Source organism: Ziziphus jujuba, chromosome 3, assembly GCF_031755915.1.
Source record: "Ziziphus jujuba cultivar Dongzao chromosome 3, ASM3175591v1".
NCBI classification, from domain to species: Eukaryota; Viridiplantae; Streptophyta; class Magnoliopsida; order Rosales; family Rhamnaceae; genus Ziziphus; species Ziziphus jujuba.
In genome coordinates, this window is record NC_083381.1 from 5,926,309 (window position 1) to 5,947,942 (window position 21,634).

The 21,634-nt window shown below is 33.5% G+C and overlaps 1 protein-coding gene across 1 annotated transcript; it reads left to right on the forward strand.

Moving 5' to 3' along the window:
- Positions 1–16,483: 16,483 nt before the first annotated feature.
- LOC132803278 (uncharacterized) lies at positions 16,484–18,817 on the forward strand. The gene is made up of 3 exons (XM_060815882.1): positions 16,484–16,744; positions 17,542–17,690; positions 18,535–18,817. The coding sequence occupies exons 1-3, from the start codon at positions 16,645–16,647 to the stop codon at positions 18,610–18,612; spliced, it is 327 nt and encodes a 108-aa protein (XP_060671865.1). The 5' UTR covers positions 16,484–16,644; the 3' UTR covers positions 18,613–18,817.
- Positions 18,818–21,634: the final 2,817 nt, after the last annotated feature.

Consider the following 21,634-nt stretch of genomic DNA (forward strand, 5'->3'; position numbering starts at 1 on the left):
CGTAAATATTATATACTAAAATAATAAAATAAATTTTGAAACACTAAATTTCTAAAAATAGTTTGATTTTGAAAATAATAAAAAAATTAAAAATTTGTATAAATACTTTAAAAAGTTAAATATGACACAACTTTCAATATGAAATCTGTAGGTTGGTTGTGTTTATTGCTTTCAAAACTATTTTTTTCCTTTATTTGTTTTTTAAAGAAATCACTGTCAAAATATATTTTAAATCTATAGATGTTAGAAGACATTATTTTTGTAGTTTTCCTTTCCAAGAAAAAGAAAAATGTTATCAAACAAAAAAAGTAATCAAATAATTGAGTTTGAAGAGCTTGAGGAAATAAAAACCATCAAAACAAAACTTTTACGGTTTGACAGGAATATCTTCTTTTTCTCTATCTTCTTCGTCATTTTCTTCCAAATTTTCTCTTAATGTGTAAAATCAAGTATAGCTGCAACCAAATCTCAAATAATGAACAAAATATATATATGAAATTATCACAAAAGTTTGTAAATTTAAAATCTTCCTTATTAAGTATAGTTTTATACAATTTAAGCAAAAATAAAGAAGTTGAATATTATACTAATCAGCTGTGAGAAAAAATGTCAAACTTAAAAGAAACAAATTGAAAAGCAACAACACTTTCATAGAGCACAAAAGATTGAGTGTAGATTATCCAAAATTATCACACAAACTTTGAATAATGATCATACAATACCAAGATTAAAGCTTTTATGTATATTTCACCTTCCTTTCTTTCTTATCAAATGAATACTATTGCTAATATGATGTCTTTGAATTCATCATAAATGTTACTTGACATTTCTATATAATCATAGTTATTTTAGACAAAGCCGTTAAAACTTTCTGTTTACTTTAATCTCTACCAAGCTAACATGTCTAAAGAAAATAAATAAACAAATGAAAAAGAAGAATCTTACAAGGAACCAAATCATACAAAATATGAAGAAACTATAAGGTGGGAAAAAATAAGAAAAGAAAGTAAAAAGGTTAAATATCAACTTATAGCCTGAAAAAGTAAAAAAGGGACACAAATTTTGAAGTAAACTACAACCTTTTACAACATAAAACATATTCTAAACTGCAACATGAAAATGAAGTTAGAAAAAAGGAGAAATACCAAACTAATGAAGAGGATTAGCAGCATTAACAAATTCTTTATTCATAAATGGCAGCCATAACATAAATATCCATATATATAGAGGAGATGAAATTAAATAAAAAGACCTAAAAACCATATTACCTCCACTTGAGAGCCACAAATATGTAAAACCAACATTAAGTAATTGGAGAGTAAGGGAAAAAAAAAACAAAACTAAAATTCATATCATTTCCATTTAAAACAATAAATGTAGAGAGTACATTTGTAAAATCAACATTAATAGCATCTCCCATGGTTTCATTTTACCATTGCATACTTATGCTTTTTGTGCTCTTCTATAACACCCAACTTGAGAAAAACACCCCGAGTTTGAAATTTTGATCTAGTTTGACCAAGATTGATCAAGTGGGTCTTACGGTTGATGTTTTATCCATATAGATTTCGATGTTGACTTATATACTATGTGATAGTGCTCATCGATATGAGTTCGTAGACTAGCGGCACGTATAATTTGGACCCACGGTTGAAAAGTTACGGGTTTGCAAAGTTATACCTATTTTTCCTGCAATTGATTTTATCGAGTCATGAAATATATAAAAGAGCCTTTGATTTGTGCCACATGTCACCAGTTGGTGTGTGCCACGTGTCACATTTAGAAAGATACCAAGTGTCACGACAAGAAAATGCCACATATCATCTTTAACAAAATATTATATTATATTATAGTATTGTTATATTATTCTTTTTCTTTTTCTTTTTCTTTTCTCCTTTCCCCCCATGAAAAACACCTCTCTCTCTCTCTCTCTCTCTCTCTCTCTCTCTTTATTGACTAGTCGATTGGCTGCCTACTGCCAGGTGGCGACACGCGCCGGTCGGCATGAAAGCCCATGGTTGGACGAAATTGGTGGCTGAATTTTCGAAGGTTTGGCCAGCAGATGCACCAAGATTGGTGGTCCAAAGCCGAAGGCCAGTGACTTCCCGTTCGTTCATTTTTCAGCTATCTTTGATTGTGAACTTGATCCCTCCCCTTGGTTTTCGACCCTTTGATCCTAAAAAAAGGCCTCCATTCGACCAAATTCCAAATGGTTTGTAAGATACATTGGAGGGGAGCTTGGCCGAAACTTCCCAACAGTTTTCTGGCCAAGGCCGGCGACGTTGAACCCAATGAAGATTAGTAACGTGTTCCATGTCTCTTTGGCTTTCCTTTGGTACCTTGTTTGTGAATTATGGTGGTGTATTTGTAAAGTTTCCATTTTTGAGTGAATTTTGTATTTAGTATGAAATTGAATATACACATATGTGTTTAGATGTATATGTGCATGTATGTTTGCAAATATATATATTTTGTATATATGTATATATTTGTACATATGTGTATGTGAAAATGTGTATATATATATATATATACATATTGTAAGTGTAGGAATGTATACATGTATATATTTGTTTAAATATATTTTTATTGAAAGCTTGTAGGAATGTATACATGTATATGTTTATTTAAATATATTTTTGTTGAAAGCTTTTGTATATGGATATAAAATATATATATATATGTGTGTGTGTGTGTGTGTGTGTGTGTGTTTTGTGTGAACATTTATACCTTTTTAATATATATATGTGAATATATGCATGGATATCTATAGATATGTATATATATATATATACTTGCTAAAAGGTTGCACATATGTCTGTGTGTGTGAATGTATATTTTGTGTTATTTAACATTTGAAAAGTATTATGTATGTTTTAAAAATTAAGAAAATTGCTATTTAATTTTATTATGCTTTTTTATGTGATTTAAATATATTTGTTATATAATATTTATTATATGGTTTGAAAAAATTAATTGAGCTTATTTGTTATTGTATTTATTTCATATGAAAAAAATGTATTTATGTGAAATTAAATTATATGTGAATTATGTGTGATTTAATATAATTTTTGCATAAATAAATTTTAATGACTTAAGAAGAATAATAAATTTGTATATAAAATATATTGTGTATTTGGATAATCGCGAAATTGAAATTATTGTGAAGGAAATTAATTTCATAAAATTGTTGCATTTATATGGTTGTTTAAAAGAAAATATTAAATTTTATGAATTTAGTAAAAGCGCATAAATCCGGTTGTTATTTATCAAATCTCGGTATTTATAATATTATAATTTTTTTATTTTATGGGTTTTAGATGCAGCATACAATTTTGATATTCTGTATTGTATTGTTGATTAGCACACAAGTATGTATGACCATTTGGTGGATGGTTATTTATTATGGCTATCTTGTAGGTGTGATGGACGTGAGGATTGACGAATATATTTGCACCGTGAGGGTCAACAACTCCCTACTTGGCTGCAAGATGGTTGTTTATTATATTATGGCTATCCTGGGGGTGCCATGGACTTGAAGGTTGGCAAGTATATATGTACACAGTGAGCATCAGCCATCCCCCTCCTTAGCTACAGGATTGTTGTTTATTATGTTATGGATCAATGCGCAAGTTATATTTATGGTTGTCCCTTGTGAGTTGTGGTGAGAGAGGGTAGGCAGGTATAATGAAAAGTGAGCACCAGCCCCCTTGGCCATAGGATGACTATCATTACGGATTAGTATATATGACTATCTTGTGGGAGCTATGGGCTCAAGGTATGACAAGTGTAGTGCATAATGAGCATCGATCACCCTCCCTTTAGTTGAAGGGCGATTGTTTAGCCATGGCAAGTTATTAGTAATTAGCGCCGCAGGGCGCCAAAGTGATCGATTGCAGGTTTCTCTCTTTAACCTCCTGTCAGGTAGTGCTTGGGATGTCGGATATTGTCTGACGTCACTCGTATATCATATAAGGTGTGTTTGGTGGGGTGTATTAGAGTTTTGTATATTATTATTTTTCAATACAATGTTTGGTAATACAAATGGATTAGATTATCCAATACCCTTCCCACCTTTAAGGCTTGTTTGGTAGGATGTATTATGCGGTATTGGGCTGTAATGTATTACGTAATACAATGTTTGATGATAGCTGACACGCAAAGGATATTGTATTATGTAATACCCTTAATACACAACTTTTTCTTTGTATTACCTAATACAATGCTGTTTCTCCCTTCTACTTCTCTCCCACTGGTCTTTGCTACGTCTTCTCCCTTTTTTTTTTTTTTTTCTCTCTTCAATAAATCTGTTCTTTTCGGATTCCTTTTTTTTTTTTTTTTCAATAAATCTCTCTTCAACAAACACAATCTCAATAAAATCCAGAACCAAAAATCTAAAAAGGAAAAAAATTCACTTGTTCAAAAGAAAGAACATCAGAGCCGAACCTCATCAGCTCCCCTTTATCACATTTGATGGATTTGAGCACATGGGGAATGCAAAATCCACCGATGCCTATATCCCGGAGCTGATCGTCGTTGACGGTAATGGATCTAGGGTCGGGAAGCAAGCAAGTTTTAGAGTACTTAAGGATGAAAACCCAAAAACTCAGTTTGTTTTGTTTTTAAAAAATTTTCACCAAAGGATGAAAACCCAATTGAAAATGATAAGAACCCAGCGAAGAAATTCTAAGAACGAGGATTTTTCATGCATATAAAGAATGGGTTTTGGGTCTTTTTCTGTGAAAGTTTGAGTTTTTCCTTTCCTTTTTTACTGTTTATTCCTGGTTTTGAAGATTGGTTAAAGATGAGAACTTTTTCAACGTTGGGAGGTTCTTATGGCTTTGTAATCATGATTTTTTTATATTTTTTTATTTTTTAATAAATATATATTTGTGTGAAAGAATTTGTTTTTATAAAATAATTTATAAAATAAAAATAATAAAAAATAATATAGTACAATCCACTTTTGTATCAAACACTGTATTATTTTATACAATTCAGCATCAAACACAGTATATGTATAATATAATACATTTTAATACAATTCAATATTGCATACCAAATGAGCCCTTAATACACCCTACAGTGTATTAACCAATACATCCCAAATGAGTTGTATTAACTAATGCAAAACTCATACACACGAGAGAAAAACCAGAAAAAAGCCAAACCCCCCCATTGTCTTCTTCCTCTTTCTTCAGTCTTCTTCCTCTTCACTCCCACCATAACCCCTAAACCGCTCCCCCCCGCTATCTGCATAATCGGCGTCGGCATCGGCGGCTTCTCTTTTTCCCACTTCCTCCGTACTTACTCTACCAATCCCATTTCCAATTTGAACATCTGAATCTTCGAGCGAAATGGCTTCGTTGGCGGCTGCATGGCCACCGTCAACGTTATCGGCAATACCTTCAAGGCCGGTGCCTCTATCCTCCACCAAAAGAATTTACACGCCTTGAGCTACACTAAGCTCCTTAATCTCAAGGTCAATGATCACTATTCTTCTTCTTCTTCAATAGGAATCTGGGACGGCAAGAAGTTCCTATTCAAGACCTTGAGCTTCCACCGCAAACTTCCATTCATTAAAAAATGACAACCACCAAAGCCAAAGCCATTTACTTTACCTTTTCCTTGAATTTCTAGGTTCTTGATTAAGCAGAAGCATGTTGAATAAAAAAAATGGTTTAAGAATTTTGGGTGAATAAGATTTGGATTAACAAGAACAATAATTTTTTTTTTTTATTGATCTAGATTAGATGACCAGAAGAATGATAGATTAGGGTTTTTAAGAAGGGATAGTTTTTTGTTTTGTTTTGTTTTGTTTTTCTTTCAAGCGGACATATATTTTTATTTTAATAAAAATAAAAATATATAGTATAATACATTATAATACCAAATGCAGTATAGTATTACATTATACAATTTATTCCAATCCAATCCATTCCAATCTAATCCAATTCAATACATTTCCATACAAATACAGGATACTAAACGAGCCCATAGTGCATCGAGTATCTTTTTCATATATATGTGTATATATATACATTATGTTATGTTTTTATGTGCCACACCATGCGGGGGCAACAGTCTGACTCGATCCATGAATAGCTTAGCTCCATAATTTTGCTGCCTACAAGTCTAGGGGATCGAATGGCCATTATAGACAACCATTTTTGATCGTATTGGTAACAATATATCTGCGATAGCTGATATCATGATATTGCATATTAGTATGTTATATGGTATCGTATGTACCTCCACTATGAGTGTGCATATTTTGTAGTATATTTATTAATTTTTAAATTTTATTTATTGTATTTTATCTTATCTATTCATGATTATGACTTTCTATTATTATCCTTATTTATTATTATTATTATTAATTGTTGCTAATGACTTATTATTATTATTACTATTCATCATTGTTATTGTTATTAATATCGTTATTGTTGTTATTGTTGTTGTTATTGTTGTTGTTATTGTTGTTGTTGTTATTATTATTATTAGTATTGTAGCTATTTTTATTTTTATTATTATTGATTATTGATATTGTTGTTAATTATTATTGTAGTCATTATTATTAATTATTATAATTACTATTATTATTATTAATGTTGTTACTGTTATTATTATTATTATTATTATTTATTTATTATTATTATTATCGTTATTATTATTTGTCATTATTCTTCTTCTTATTATTATAATTATCATTATTACAAATTATTATTGTACTTATTATTATTATTATTATGACTATTTTATGTTATTATCATGTATTATTATTATTATTATTATATAGTAGCCCTCGGGCAAGTATAATAGCCTTTGGGCAAGTATACCAGCCTTCAGATAAGTATTGCAGCCTTCGGACAAGTGTAGTAGCCTTCATGTAAGTTGTATTATTGATCTTAATGTTACTAATATTATTGTTGTTTTATCACCTTTTTATTTACATTTATGCATTTGGCATGTTCGTAAAGCGCTGTAAAAATGTAGTACTATAGTAAGTGGATAGTATGGATAGACACAAATTATAAAGTTATTTATATTCTATTAAATTATTCTTGTGACTATATCCCTGTGCTATTGTTATACAAGTCCTAAAAATTTGTCAAATCTCTTGTAGTAAGGTGGGAGGAATAATGTGATGCTATATAGGAGTGTATGTTGGTGCAGAGAATTTTTGGGGCATGCTCAATGTTTAGGGGAGATACTGCCTGATTTTCTGTAAGATGGTCCCGTAGAACTTTCCTTAGGATCAGGGTTTATTTAGAGTTTTGATAAGGGATCCTGGATGGGTCCTGATATCTTCATAACAAATTGCAAAAAATATCAATTAATTTGGCACCAAAATGCAACTGATATTTTTTAATAATTGACCCCATTACAATAAAATTTGTAGGGTCTATACAATTAAATAATACAATTTTTAATTTTTAATTTTTTTAAGTGTTAAAATTTAACGAGATTAGGACCTAGTCCACCATTCTTTCTTCCACCATTTTGCCAATGCTATTCTTTAGCATATGCTATTAGAGAGGGTATACCAATGTCAAAATATGGAAATACCAATGGCAATATAACAGTTGCCATTGGAGATGTTATAATTAATCGGAGAGAAAGGAAAAAGTAGTAACACTACACGCTTGATAAAACAATATATATTAAAAAAATTATATAAGTGTCATCTAACTCTTTATTTACACTTATATATTGCTATAGAAATTAGTTATCAGATGGCCTTGAACTTGACAATTATGACATATAAAAACGCTAAAAGGAAAGGAATGCAAGTTAAGGATGCAAAATATAACAATATATTATAGCCGGCCTTAAAAAAAAGGAACGCAAGTTAAGGATGCAATATATAAGAGTATATTGTAGTCGATCTCAAAACAATTTAGATGATATTAATTATTTGGTGATTAGTATTAATTACTAGCTCTTAGTTCAAACTTGGATAGTTGCAAACCACTAATTAGGCTAATTACACTTTTGTAACTTATATTTTGGTAACCTTATATATTGAGTCCTCAAATTTAAAATGCTACATACTAAATTTTAATTTATAATTTATTTCACATTTGGTTTAGCAGAAAAATATTTTTGCATTTTCGAATTGCCATAATTGTCCTTGTAATTTTAAGTTTCAGTTAAAGAACATTGATACTACTATAAGAAAATTATATGATTAAAATACAATCATTAACATTATTCTGATTAAAATGCAATCATTAACATTATTCAGTGTAGTTAGACTACAACCCCTAATTTTTCTTTTATTTTTTTATATAGATTTCTAAAAAATCTTAGTTCCAATATCCATGACTTTTGTCGTTAGAAAAAACAAAGAATATTCATAACCTTCCATATACTTTTTCAATATTTAAAAATCAAGAGCTACTGCCTTCCCTTTGATTCTCATGCCTTAATCATCTGTTTCCTCTCCAAAGGCATTAACCCAAAGACTTTTCCCTCCATGTCTCATCCCATCTAAACTTAAATGTATTAAAATCTTTGCCTACGATCATTTGTTCTCTTCCTTTGTCAAAATTCATGAAAGGACTAATACTACTAATTTAATCTTTGACCCAACCACTACAAATTGAATTCCAAGGCTGTGTTTACCAAAGATGACTTTTGGTATTTTTGGTGTAGATCTTTGATTGGGAGATTAAATTTTGGATAGAATATAATGATGATACTTTTAGAATCCAACGAAAATGAGATAGTGTCAATCAAGATGTGCTCATATTGAACAAATGTGTAGTTTAGGAGAGCCATTCTTGCTGTAATAGACCCAACCTTCTATGTAAAGAAAGAATGATCCATGCTGAAGTGGACCAATAAAAGCATCTTATGCTTTCTAATAGGTAGAATTCTCTTAAGAGCCAAATCCAAAATATATTAACATTCAAAGCTCATTTAATATTATAATAAAGATATAGATTTGTAGGAAGGAGAATAAAATTTAGAAACTCAAAATTTTTGTAGGAAGGAGAATGAAATTTAGAAACTCAAAATTAGGTTGAAGCATTGGAAATATTTGTTTATTATACTAAATAGATAAAATTCATTAAAATATTCAGTGTCCTAAATTCGTAATAATCTAAATTTAAGATTTTATTTTTTTTAAAATTTCGACGGCTTTTAAGAGACTCAAAAACATTTCTTGCCCTTTTCATCGCCCTCAGGAACCGGGCAATTTAATCTAACCCGAAACCAAAAGAGAAACAAATTTCTAAGGTGTAAAGTTAATCCAAATCAATTTACTTGAACCGGTTAGTTCTATAACAGTGCCACTCCTTTGACAGTGAGAGAGATAGAGAGATACTACTCCTCTCCTTCATTTATTCTCTATTTTTTTTTCCCTCGAGGAAATGCCCTAAAAACATCATTGAATTCTGGAGACTATGTGGAGGATACCTCGGCATTGGGCATGGACACTCACCTAACTGGTGGAGCAGAAGGCTTAAAAAAAAAAAAAAAAAAACTTTGCTATCGTTGCATTAATTTTGAAAGACAATGTCGTAGCTTCGTTCACATCCCTCCTGGAAAGTCTTTGCCAATCCACAATGTTTCATTAAAACAACTTATTTTGTTTTTACTATCATTAGTTGACTCCATGGATTAGTTTAGCTTTGTTTTCTCTATCTAAAAGGCTGATCCTTCTCTGATAGAAAGGGATCTTTGCTGGTCATTTTCTGAATGTACTAAGGAATTGTAAATTTCAATAAATTTTGCCACCACCGATCCTCACATTTCTCTGTGAGATGGTTGTTTGGAATTTTCTACTTCTGTTTACTAATTTACTGCATCAAATAAGCATCAGAGCATTGGTTCTAACCAAGCTCACCATGACCAATTTAGATGAAGGTAGCAGCAAAATTATAGGTGATGAATAGGGAACAAAAGCCATCTAGGCTGCAATTCGAAATCAAGAGCAAAAGTTAGATAGTTATTCCATGGCGATTCGTTAAGCTTTATCCTAACGGAACCACATCACATCATTGAGCCTCAGCATCCATGTCGCATCGTTAGGTCTTAGTGTTTCTGAATTGATAGAATGAGATATGGCTCATATACCAGCAGAACTCACTCGCACCACTTTCTCATCTCTTCCACAACACTTACCTAGATCTGAACCTTCCATTTTAATAGATCTAACCCCTCAATTCACTCCCTATATTCCATCATAATACTCTGTTGACCATGGGGATTCAGATGATCAGATTAAGGCTTCATTACTCTGGGTAACCAGGCATCGCTTTCAACCAACTTTCAGCGAGCCTCGCTTAGGGAATCAGGTTAAGTATAATTGAAATAAAGAACATTTTGACTATAAGGTTAAGATCGATATTCCTTATTTCAATGGCCATATGGATATCAAAATTTTTTTGGACCGATTACATGCTATTGAAAGTTTCCTATATTATATGAATATTTCAGAGTCATAGTAAGTGAAGTTAGATACATATAAATTGAGAGATGGTGCTGCTACTTGGTGGGATCAATTACAATTGAATCGAAGGAGAGAGGAGTAGAGAGTATTAAGACTTGGCATCGAATGAAGCAACTATTAAAGGCTAGGTTCTTGCGCATCGATTATGATAAGGTTTTCTATAAGCAATGTCATTATTGCCAACAGGGAAATAGGACTGTGAATGAATATGCTGAAGAGTTTTATCAGTTGAGTTCAAGAAATAACTTGCTTGAGACAGAACGGCAGCAGGTGATTCATCTCAGGATTGAATGGAGGCATTCAGGAAAAACTTGAAATGAGCTTAGTTTGGTCCCTTAATGATGCAATTAACTTAGCAAACATTGTGGAAAGGCAGCATAATGGACCTAAATCTTATAACATATGGAGACCCTTGACTGATTTTCACCAGGACAAACATAAAACCAATTTACCAATGAACACAGACACCTCCACCACCATTCCAAATATCACAAACAACAATGTTAGAACACATTGAATTTCTGCAAAAATAATCCCAGAAATACTCAAGATTATAATAACAAACAACAATGTAACACATGCTAGACCAAAAAACCACTATGCTAGACCAGCACCTATCAAGTGCAACACATGCAACTAAGTTGGGCACCAATCCAATGAGTGTCCCCAAAGAAAATTGTTGAAAATTCAAGAGGAAGAAGAAGATGGGAATTTTATTGAATAAAACTATGAAGAAGAAGAATAAGAGGAGATCAAAGAACTTATGGGAGGCCCTGGAGACCTTATTGTCTGCATCTTTAAGAAGTTGCTATTATTTGCTAAACTCCCCAACCAAACACAAAGGAAAGCAATTTTTTGGACTAGATGCACTATTAATGGACATGTCTGTGAGCTGATTATTGATAGTGGAAGATGTGAAATGTGGTTTCAAAGTCCCTTGTAAAGGTTCTAAAACTTCCAGCTTCTAAACACTTTAAACCTTATAAAATAGGTTCAGTTTTAAAAGATAACATGAAAATGGTTGATGAAATTTGTCGTGTGCCATTATCCATTGACAACCACTATTTAGATGAGTAGAATATGATGTTGTAGAAATGGATCATGTCATTTGCTTCTAGGAAGACCCTAGCATTTCGATAGAGATGCTCAACATAATGGGAAGAATAATACTTATTCTTTCTAGTGGAAGGGAAAAAAGGTAGACTTGTTGCCTTGTACCCCAGAGTAAAAATCCACTCCCAGCAAACACAAACAACCACCTAAACACTCTAATCCAATCCCTCAAACTACCTAATAGCTTAGCAAACCTACCTTCCTCATGGCCTTTGTTCTTTCCAATAAAAAACATGAGAATTTAACCTTTTTAGAAATAATAAAGTCCATTCTGCAAGCATTTCAAGATATTACAACTGCTGAACTACCAGATGGACTTCCTCCTATGAGAGACATTCAGGACAACATTGCCTTAGTTTCGGGGTCTAAAATTCTAAATTTACCTCATTATAGAATGAGTCCCAAGGAGCATGAGATATTACAGGGTATCATTGATGATCTGTTGGAGAAAAAACTCATTAGTGAGAGTTTAAGCCTATGTACTTACCTGCTTTGATTGTTCCTAAAAAAGATAAGTCATGGCAAATGTGTATGGATAGTAGGGTGATTAACAAGATAACTATCAAATACAATTTTCCTATATTGAGACTTGAAGATATGTTAGACAAACTAGAATGTTCTCAAGTTTTCTTAAATTTAGACATAAAGAGTAGATATCATCATATTCGAATTAGACTTGGAGATGAGTGAAAGACCACATTTAAAACTAAAGATGGGCTATATGATTGGTTAGTGATGCCATTGGCTTGTGCAACGTGCCAAGTACCTTCATGAGGTTAATGAACAAAGTTGTGAAGCCATTTCCCTTTGTTCTTTTCGACTTCGATGATATTCTAATTTTTAGCATGGATATATAGCAACATTTGGCCCATTTGAGGATGGTTTTTCAAGATTTCTGAGATAACAAATTGTATCTCAACATCAAAAAGTGTGAGTTCTTGATGAACAATTATTATTATTGGGGTTTATTGTAAGCAAGAATGGAATACACACTGATCCATAAAAGATAAAAGCCATCTTGGATTGGAAATCTCTTGCCAATGTTTCTAAACTTCATAGTTTCCATAGGTTGGCTACTTTTTACAGAAGGTTTATAAAAACTTCAGCACCATAGTTGCTCCATTGACCAACTGCTTAAAGAAATGAAATTTTCATTGGGAAGATGAACAAGAAAACAACTTCAACTTGCTTTAACAGTAGCTAGCATAAGCACCAGTCCTTACATTGCATAATTTTAGCAAAGTCTTCGAAGTGGAAATTGATGCCTCTGAATTTGGCATACGAGCTATGTTGAAGCAAAAAGGAAAACCAATTGATTTTTTCAATGAAAAATTGTGTGAGGCTAGATAGAAATGGAGCACCTATGAATAGCAGTTGTATGCGGTGGTTTGTGCATTTGACCATTGGGAGCATTATTTGGTTCAACGAGACTTTATTCTAAGAAGTGACCATCAACCACCTTTAGTACCTTAACTCTCAAAAGAAATTAAATAATCTCCATGCATGTTGGTTGCAATTTCTTCATAAATTCCACTACTCCTTTCAACATCGTGTTGTAAAACTCAACACTATAGCTGATGCTCTAAGTAGGAAACCTATGCTGCTTGTAACTCAACACTGTAGCTGATGCTCTAAGTAGGAAACCTATGATGCTTGCAACTCTCCAAGTTTCTCTTTAAGAGTTTATTACTATCAAAGAACTCTATCTCTCTGACCCTGATTTTGGTGACATCTAGAGAAAATGTGAAAAACATGAGTATGCTGTAGATTATCATATTATTGAATGCTTTCTATTCAAAGGGAATCAATTGTGCATCCTCGATACTTCTCTCTACATTCATCTAATTGGAAAACATGCTGAGGCCAGCCCATCTTTGTCGAGATAAAACCATCGTTGTAGTCACTTCTCAATTCTTTTAGCCTCATGTTAAATGAGGTATATCACTTGTTTTGTCCAAAGATGTGTTATTCGTCAGTAGGCCAAGGGTAGCCTTCAAAACACTGGACTTTATTCCTCTTTACGCGTCCCTACGACTATATGGGAGGATCTTTCAATGAATTTTATACTTGGACTGCTTGTCACCCAACACCGAGTGGATTCCATATAAGTAGTGGTTGATCGATTTTCCAAAATGGCCCATTTTATCTCCTGCAAGAAGACTATTGATGCAAGCAACATCGCCAATATATTCAAAGAAATTGTGCCACTCCATGGTGTACCTAAGTCCATCATTTCTGACCGAGATATCAAGTTTGTAAGCCATTTTTGGAAAGTCTTGTGGTCCAAATTTGGTACCCAGCTTTAGTATAGTGGTGCCTACTATCCCTAAATTGATGGCCAAATAGAGGTTGTGAACCAAACATTAGGAAATATGCTCCGACGTCTTGCCCATGACAAGCCAAAACAATGGGATTTTGTTCTACAACAAGCTGAGTTTGCTTATAATAGTATGCTCAATTGAACAACCAATTTCAATCTGTTTTCCATTGTGTATACTAAACCTCCAAATCACACCACTGATCTGCTCATATCAAGGACCATCCACACAATAAAGCCAACACTTTTGTAGAGCAATATGTTACTTTTCACGTAGAAGTTCAGCAACGCATTACAGCTTCCAATGCTAAATATAAAGAAGTCATCATTGCAGGACTAAGGCTTATTAGGATGGCGATATTGTGATGGTTTTTTTGCCTAAAGAACACTTGCAGCTGGCACTAATAACACGCTATAGTTGAAGAAGATAGGTCCTTTTCCCGTGCTCAAGTGACTTGGCGAAAATGCTTGTACAATTGATTTACCTCCGAAGCTCAAAATCTCTTCTACTTTCAACGTTGCAGACTTCTACCCATACTATCCATCAGATTCAGTCTAACAATCAATACTGAACACGAGGACGAGTTCTCACAGGGTGAGGAAGAAATGGTGGAATATAAGACGTGAAAAAAAAAAAATCCTTTGACACCATTGCATTAATTTTGAAAGATGACATCGTAGCTTCCTTTACAACCCTCCTAGAAAGTCTCTGCCAAACCACACCATTTTATTAAAACAACTTATTTTGTTTAGGATCATCCACAATGTCAGCCCTCATCATGAGAACCTCCATATTTTTGTAATAATTCTCCATGCATTTACTATTCTGTGATAAAGATTGAAGCTTTTGATAAAGCATTTTATAGTAGTACTCAGGGACAAACCTTTTCCTCACGATTTGTTTCATCTCCTCCTAAGTCTCCGCTAGATGTTGACCTGCTTTTTTTTGGGCTATGGACTCCTTGTCCCACTATTTAATGGCATAATCTCCAAAATCTAGGGTAGTAAGCTTAGCCTTCTTGGCTTCTGAAAAGTGTTGACACTCAAATACCATCTCCAGGCATAGGTCCCATTCTAAGTATGCTTTTGGATCATTCTTACCTTGAAAATGTGGAATCTTGAGCTTAATACCACTTAAATCATCCTCCCGGTCTTATCTTGTCCTCCCACGTGGTTGTCTTGTGTAGGACTCGAATTTCTCCTCCAATTCTTCCTCTAATTTGTTTCCATAGTTACCACATTCAAACTGATCTCAGTTTTGTCTATGTCCTGTACCACGTCCTTGTGGTACATTCCAAATAAGTTGTCAAAATGTGGATGCTCTAGTATTCATAGCTACTTGGATTTTGAGTTCCTCCATCTCCTTAACCATTCGCTGCATATCTTCCATCAAGGTGGTGAATAAATTAGCGTTAATCTCTATCTTAGAGCTTGATGACTCCTCTTTGTTTTTGGACATGTTTACTTGTTGATTGTTAGTGGAAGATTGAATTCAAGATTAATTTTTGGTGCTCTTTCTTTATAGCAGTTTACAACCATATTTCATCTTTTATGCATAAAACAAATAACAAACCAAACTGTAACCGAGTACCAATTTCTAGAATAAAATTTATTTGCAACATTTTTAAGTGATTGAATTTCTCAACCTATTGTCTAATCCTGTATTCTTTAAGATTCCAGGTCAACCTGCATAATCCATATACCTGATCATAAAGATAATTATGAGGAAAATAAAATAGAGCTAGCATATTCAGAATCTGGTATTGTAATTTGGTTTGGAATATAATTAGCTAGGAGTGTGAATTATGTGTATATTTGAAATTTTACAATGTTTCATGGAATCATGGGGTGGATCATAAAATATTTTTACATAATTTGCTTATCTATAAACACCATATGGGAACATACTTTGCCTCGCTGCCCAGAGATTCATTGATAGCCTTACATGGGATAATCAATGCATTTGTTACAGCTGTACTAACCTGAAAAACATTGCCATTGCTCATAGAAAGGTAAAGGGACATAGAAACCATAAATCATATGCGCTAAAAATGTTGAAGCTGGAAATTTGAAATGAAAAATCAGTATTACCTATTAAAGACAGCAGTAAACTACATAAGCAGAAAGCAATATACAATGTGACATTCTAATTAAATTGAAAAATAAATCAAACCAATTGTCTTACAAATAGAGCAGGTCTTATTTCAAAGACCACACACTTAAATTTAGATGGAAGAAGATTAAAAAAGAAAATTATAAAGAGCTTGTGGCTGAATGTTTTCTCATCGAATTGGCCCAGTGCCTTCTTCGGAATTTGTCTGGTTTTACACATGTTTTTCACCTCCTAGCACTAAAAAAATGGCTCATGGGCTAACTGGTTAAGCTATTAATTCTATTGAATACAATAGTGTTTGGTTGAAGAGCGTCTAGTATTAAAGGTTTAGTTTAGGGGAATTTGGCCCAATACCCCCATAGGACCGAGCTTCATGAATTTTGCCCCCTCAATTCATTTCTTTTTTGATCTACCCCTTAATATCCCTTATAACCCTCAAACAAAAAACAATTACTTACATATCCTTTTATTTATTTTAAAATATATATAAAAAAAAAACACTTGGTGAGCGCAAAAACCCATGGCGTGAGAACCAGAGGCCGTATCATCGAGACCATTTTGTGGAGATCGCGGCTTTTCAGTCAGCCGCCGGCGCGGTACTGTGTGATCTAGCGCAGAGAAAGTTGAAGATTGAAGAAGATGGCATGGAGGCAAATGCTCTTCAAGGGGAGCCCAATTTCTCAACCCCTTTCACCAACTGGGTTCGCTAGATTCTTCTCCAAGCCATCCCCTTATGCAGGTTAGTGATTTTTTTGTCCTGGGTTTAGTAACCCATAAAAAGATTTTCTTACTTTCTGTTGGGTTCCCAGAGCAAGAAAAGAGAATTGATAAAGAAGAAAATTTTTCTGGGTTCTTGTGAATTTTGTGATTTGAACTTTGTAAAAAAATTGTCGATAGAAAGAGAGATCCAAGTACCTGTTTTTGGCTGCTGAGTTAGAATCGAAATGGGTAAAATTGAATTTTATGTGTAAATCCAGGATTTACAGAGTGAGAAACTTGGCTGGTATTGAAGTTAATAGATTCACAGATAGGAAACATAGAGGAAAAAATGATGAATAAGGTTGATTATGCTTAGTTTCCCGCATTGTTTGGTTGGTGAGAAAGATGGGGAATAAAGGAAAAGGAAATATTGGTTTATAATTTATTTATCATTATTTGAGAAACTTATCTATACCAAGCTGATTACTGAATGCTGAATAACTCTTTAAGTTGGAAAAAGAAACATGGTTTTTGTTTCAACGTTATTATAGCATTGAAAAACCGTGTTCACTCTTGTTTGGTTGCTAAATGACTGATAAAGATGAAGAAAAGCAGAATTTGATGTTCTCTGTTTTGGTGATTTTACTTTTAGTGACTGGGAATTAATCCTACAAATCATGTTTTATGTTGGCTCAAGTGAGCAAGATTCATGCTTCCTGATGAGTGATGTACTTGAGCATGAAAGTTTATATGAAATAAAATTTGTTAGAATTAGATTAGATTACTGTGAAAGTGTTATAGTCAGTAGGAGATCTAAAGTTGTTGCTTTTGTTGCAGTGAAAGTTGGAATTCCAGAATTTTTAAATGGAATAGGCAAAGGGGTGGAATCCTATGCGGCTAAGCTTGAAACCGAGGTGGGCGACTTCCAGAAACTGCTTGTCACTCGGACGCTCAGGCTGAAGAAACTTGGCATCCCTTGCAAACAGGTATTTCCTAAATCTTTATCTACTATATATGCACATACTTGAAGCCCTCTGCCTTTTGGGTATATTATAATTCTTTCAGTATATCCGTCAATACATCTGATAGTATTGCAGATCAGAAAATTTGGTTATAGATTGCTTGCTTAAATCTAAGTGAAAGATTTCATGAAAATTAGGGTGATTAATTTATGTTTATGGTTTTTTAAACTCTTCTAACGAAGAAAGTTTAGGGATGCTTAAAGGAAACTCTGACTATCCGGGAATGGTTAATTTATCTTTTAGTTTGGCAATGGTACTGCAACTTGAAATCACCCTAGTTCTGGAGTTTTGTTCTTTGTTCTGTTCCAATGGTTGCAAATATTTTTGTTTTACTGGGCAAAAGTGAAAATGTTTCAGGAAGACAGCATGCAGAATTGCTTTGAGAGCTGTCATTTATATCATACTGGTAGAAAGAAAAGATGTTATTTAACGAAAATGTTTACCAAAATTGAAATGCAGTGCCGGAGTATGTGTTGCTTTATATTTGGTAATGATATAAACTTTCTAAATACTGACTCAAATGAGTTTAGGCTTCTTCCCTAAGTGATGTAATATTTTCTTGTCTTGTTGTACTGACTTTTGCTTCTGAAATACTGTAGGCCTTGTCTTCTTCTTCATTTCTCTATCTAAGAAGAAAGAGTTAAAAGTAGTGCATATATTTTTTGTTCTGCTACTTGTTAAATTTGTTGGTGAAAGGCGTAATGAAAGTTGCGGTTTTCTTTAGGATTAAGTTCTTTGGGACTTAGCTTCATTTGATGGTTTGAAGAGATTAGATTACTTATATCTGAATATGATTTTTGTTTTTCAGAGGAAGTTGATATTGACACACGCCCACAAGTATAGGCTGGGACTATGGAGGCCTCGAGCGGTACCAATGAAATCCTAACTAGTTTAGGACTAGCTTGCTTATTGAGAATGTATCAAATGTCACATTACAGGTGGAACTATGCAGGTTTTACTTTTGTTTCTTAGTAAAGATGTCATTGCAGAGTGATGTAGGAAACATGCAGAATTTGATGTCATCTGGTGTTCAACGTTCACAATGCCTTGATAAGCCCATTATCATTGTGAAGTTTCGAATTATTTTGATATCCTTCTGGTTCAAATTAATTTGTTTAATTATCAACTTTATCCCGGATAACCAAATAATAGGATAAATGAGTTTTAATTAGTTCAACTTAGTTTAAAAAACAAGTAAGAAGTTGAATTAGTAATGAATATTCATCCAACAATAATGTTTACAGTAGTAGCAGAGGCATAGACTATGCAATAGAATTCTCCGTTATTGTATTCTGCTGTTTCTGCTACATGAAGAAATAGCTCTTTAAAAACTCGTTACAACCTCAAACTTGGTACTCTGTTCTGTAAGCCAAATTCAGCTCTCACTGTTTGTGTCTCGAAACATAATACTCATCTAAATGGTAGTCGAACTCGAGACCTTATGTCTAAGATAAATGGAAGAATTCAGAGCTCCTTATCATGCTCAAAGCCAAACAAGTTGCTTTCATCTATAAAATAAAAGCGAAAATCATATAGTAAACTAAGAAGCAACATAGGCATAGTATCTTCAAACTTAATCGGCCTCAAAACTCCAACTGAATGGAGTTGGTTGAATACACAATTGGTTTTAAAGACTGCCATAATGCCAGTGACAACTGATGTACATGCTTGGAGTCTTAGGCACTTCAACATTCTCATCATATCTTCTGATGTATACAAATTCTACAATGGACCCAATAGAGGTACCTATAAGATAAAACATAAGGTAACTTCTGGTTAGAACTCACAAAATCCATGTTAGCAATAGCTGCAGACAGTTTATATGAGAACTCGACCGGTATAGAGAAAACATACGTGGGTAGAGAGGAGCAAGGTCCAGATGGGTTGTTATGGGTACAAAACTTGCTTCATGCCATCGAAAACCACTACATTGCTCCCTGGTTTGTAGTTCGTTTACACTGCAATCACATCTGGAGCAAGTTCCTGAATTCATAAAAAGCCTATTACAATGTATCGTGTAGTCACAAAGATTATAACATGAAAACTATTCTCAAGCTTGCGAACAAAAAACATAGGAGAAAGTACTTGAAATAGGTCATACTCATGAACAGATACACAAAAGGATGACAGAACATTTGGTTGCTAATTCATGCCTGCCAGTGCTACGTGTGGTGACAATATGTATGAGATTGGTTCCCCATACAGCCTGATCGAAAGATGAATTCATATTGCCCACTGGAGTAATTATAAAAGAATACAACAAAAATAAAGGAAAAAGATCGATGGGAAAATCGTACATGAATCCATATGGTTTTACAATTTTGAAGATGAACACAGGAAACTGCATCACATCATACACGAGAACCCAAGATACCTGAAAGTTAGAAAACAAATATACCAATACAGTTATCTTCACCTTGTAAAGTTACCCTAAAACAAGAGACATAACCCCAATAAGCAGAGGTATCTTTACCTTGTAAAATTATCACAAAGCAGAAGATAATGGTAACAGCCATCGCAATCAGGTTGATATTGGGTGATGATACACGTCACCTCCAATTGTAGCACCAATAGTTGGCGCTAAAGATGTTAGAGCTAAAGATGCGTCCAAAGCTGGGGAGCATTCTAGTGGCCCTCTAGATTCTAATTTCAGGGTATGCAATTGTTACTTGCACGCAAATTTGTATTTCATATGTTGTACTAATATATGTTGACTTATGTTTTGGATATTGATATTGATTAGCTTGCTTGCTTGGAGGCAAAAGTTGATGAATTAAATAAAGAGATGGCAGCGTTAAGGAAGATGCTTAGTTCTGTTATTGACCAACAAAAGCATCAGGTATCATTTAGACAACTTAGTATACTTTACTTTAGTGCTTCAGCATTATTAAATTACATATTGTAATTCAGCAATTACAATTTTTCCAGAGGGCATTTGTAGTTTCCCGATAGTTTCGTCGGTAATTTCCCGAGGGTGAACAGTCATCAATTTTTTGCAAACTTTGATACACTTTTATGAACTTTTTTGATTTTCTCTCCTTAGTACAATTATACAATCCATGTTTTGCATGTTTTTTCATTCAACACACCTTAGGGGCCTTGTGGGGTAAAAAAAATTGGCAAAACAATACGTACTGTACATCCTCGGGAAATTACCGACGAAACTGTCGGTAATTTTTCCAGGGGGCATTTGTAGTTTCCCGACGGTTTCGTCGGTAATTTCCCGAGGGTGAACAGTCATCAATTTTTTGCAAACTTTGATACACTTTTATGAAATTTTTTGATTTTCTCTCCTTAGTACAATTATAGAATCCATGTTTTGCATGTTTTTTCATTCAACACACCTTAGGGGCCTTGTGGGGTAAAAAAAATTGGCAAAACAATACGTACTGTACAACCTCGGGAAATTATCGACGAAACTGTCGGTAATTTTTCCAGGGGGCATTTGTAGTTTCCCGACAGTTTTGTCAGTAATTTCCCGAGGGTGAACAGTTAGCTTATTTTTTGCAAACTTTGATACACTTTTATGAAATTTTTTGATTTTCTCTCCTTAGTACAATTATAGAATCCATGTTTAGCATGTTTTTTCATTCAACACACCTTAGGGGCCTTGTGGGGTAAACAAAATTGGCAAAAAAATACGTACTGTACATCCTCGGGAAATTACCGACGAAACTGTCGGTAATTTTTCCAGGGGGCATTTGTAGTTTCCCGACGGTTTCGTCGGTAATTTCCCGAGGGTGAACAGTCATCAATTTTTTGCAAACTTTGATACACTTTTATGAAATTTTTTGATTTTCTCTCCTTAGTACAATTATAGAATCCATGTTTTGCATGTTTTTTCATTCAACACACCTTAGGGGCCTTGTGGGGTAAAAAAAATTGGCAAAACAATACGTACTGTACAA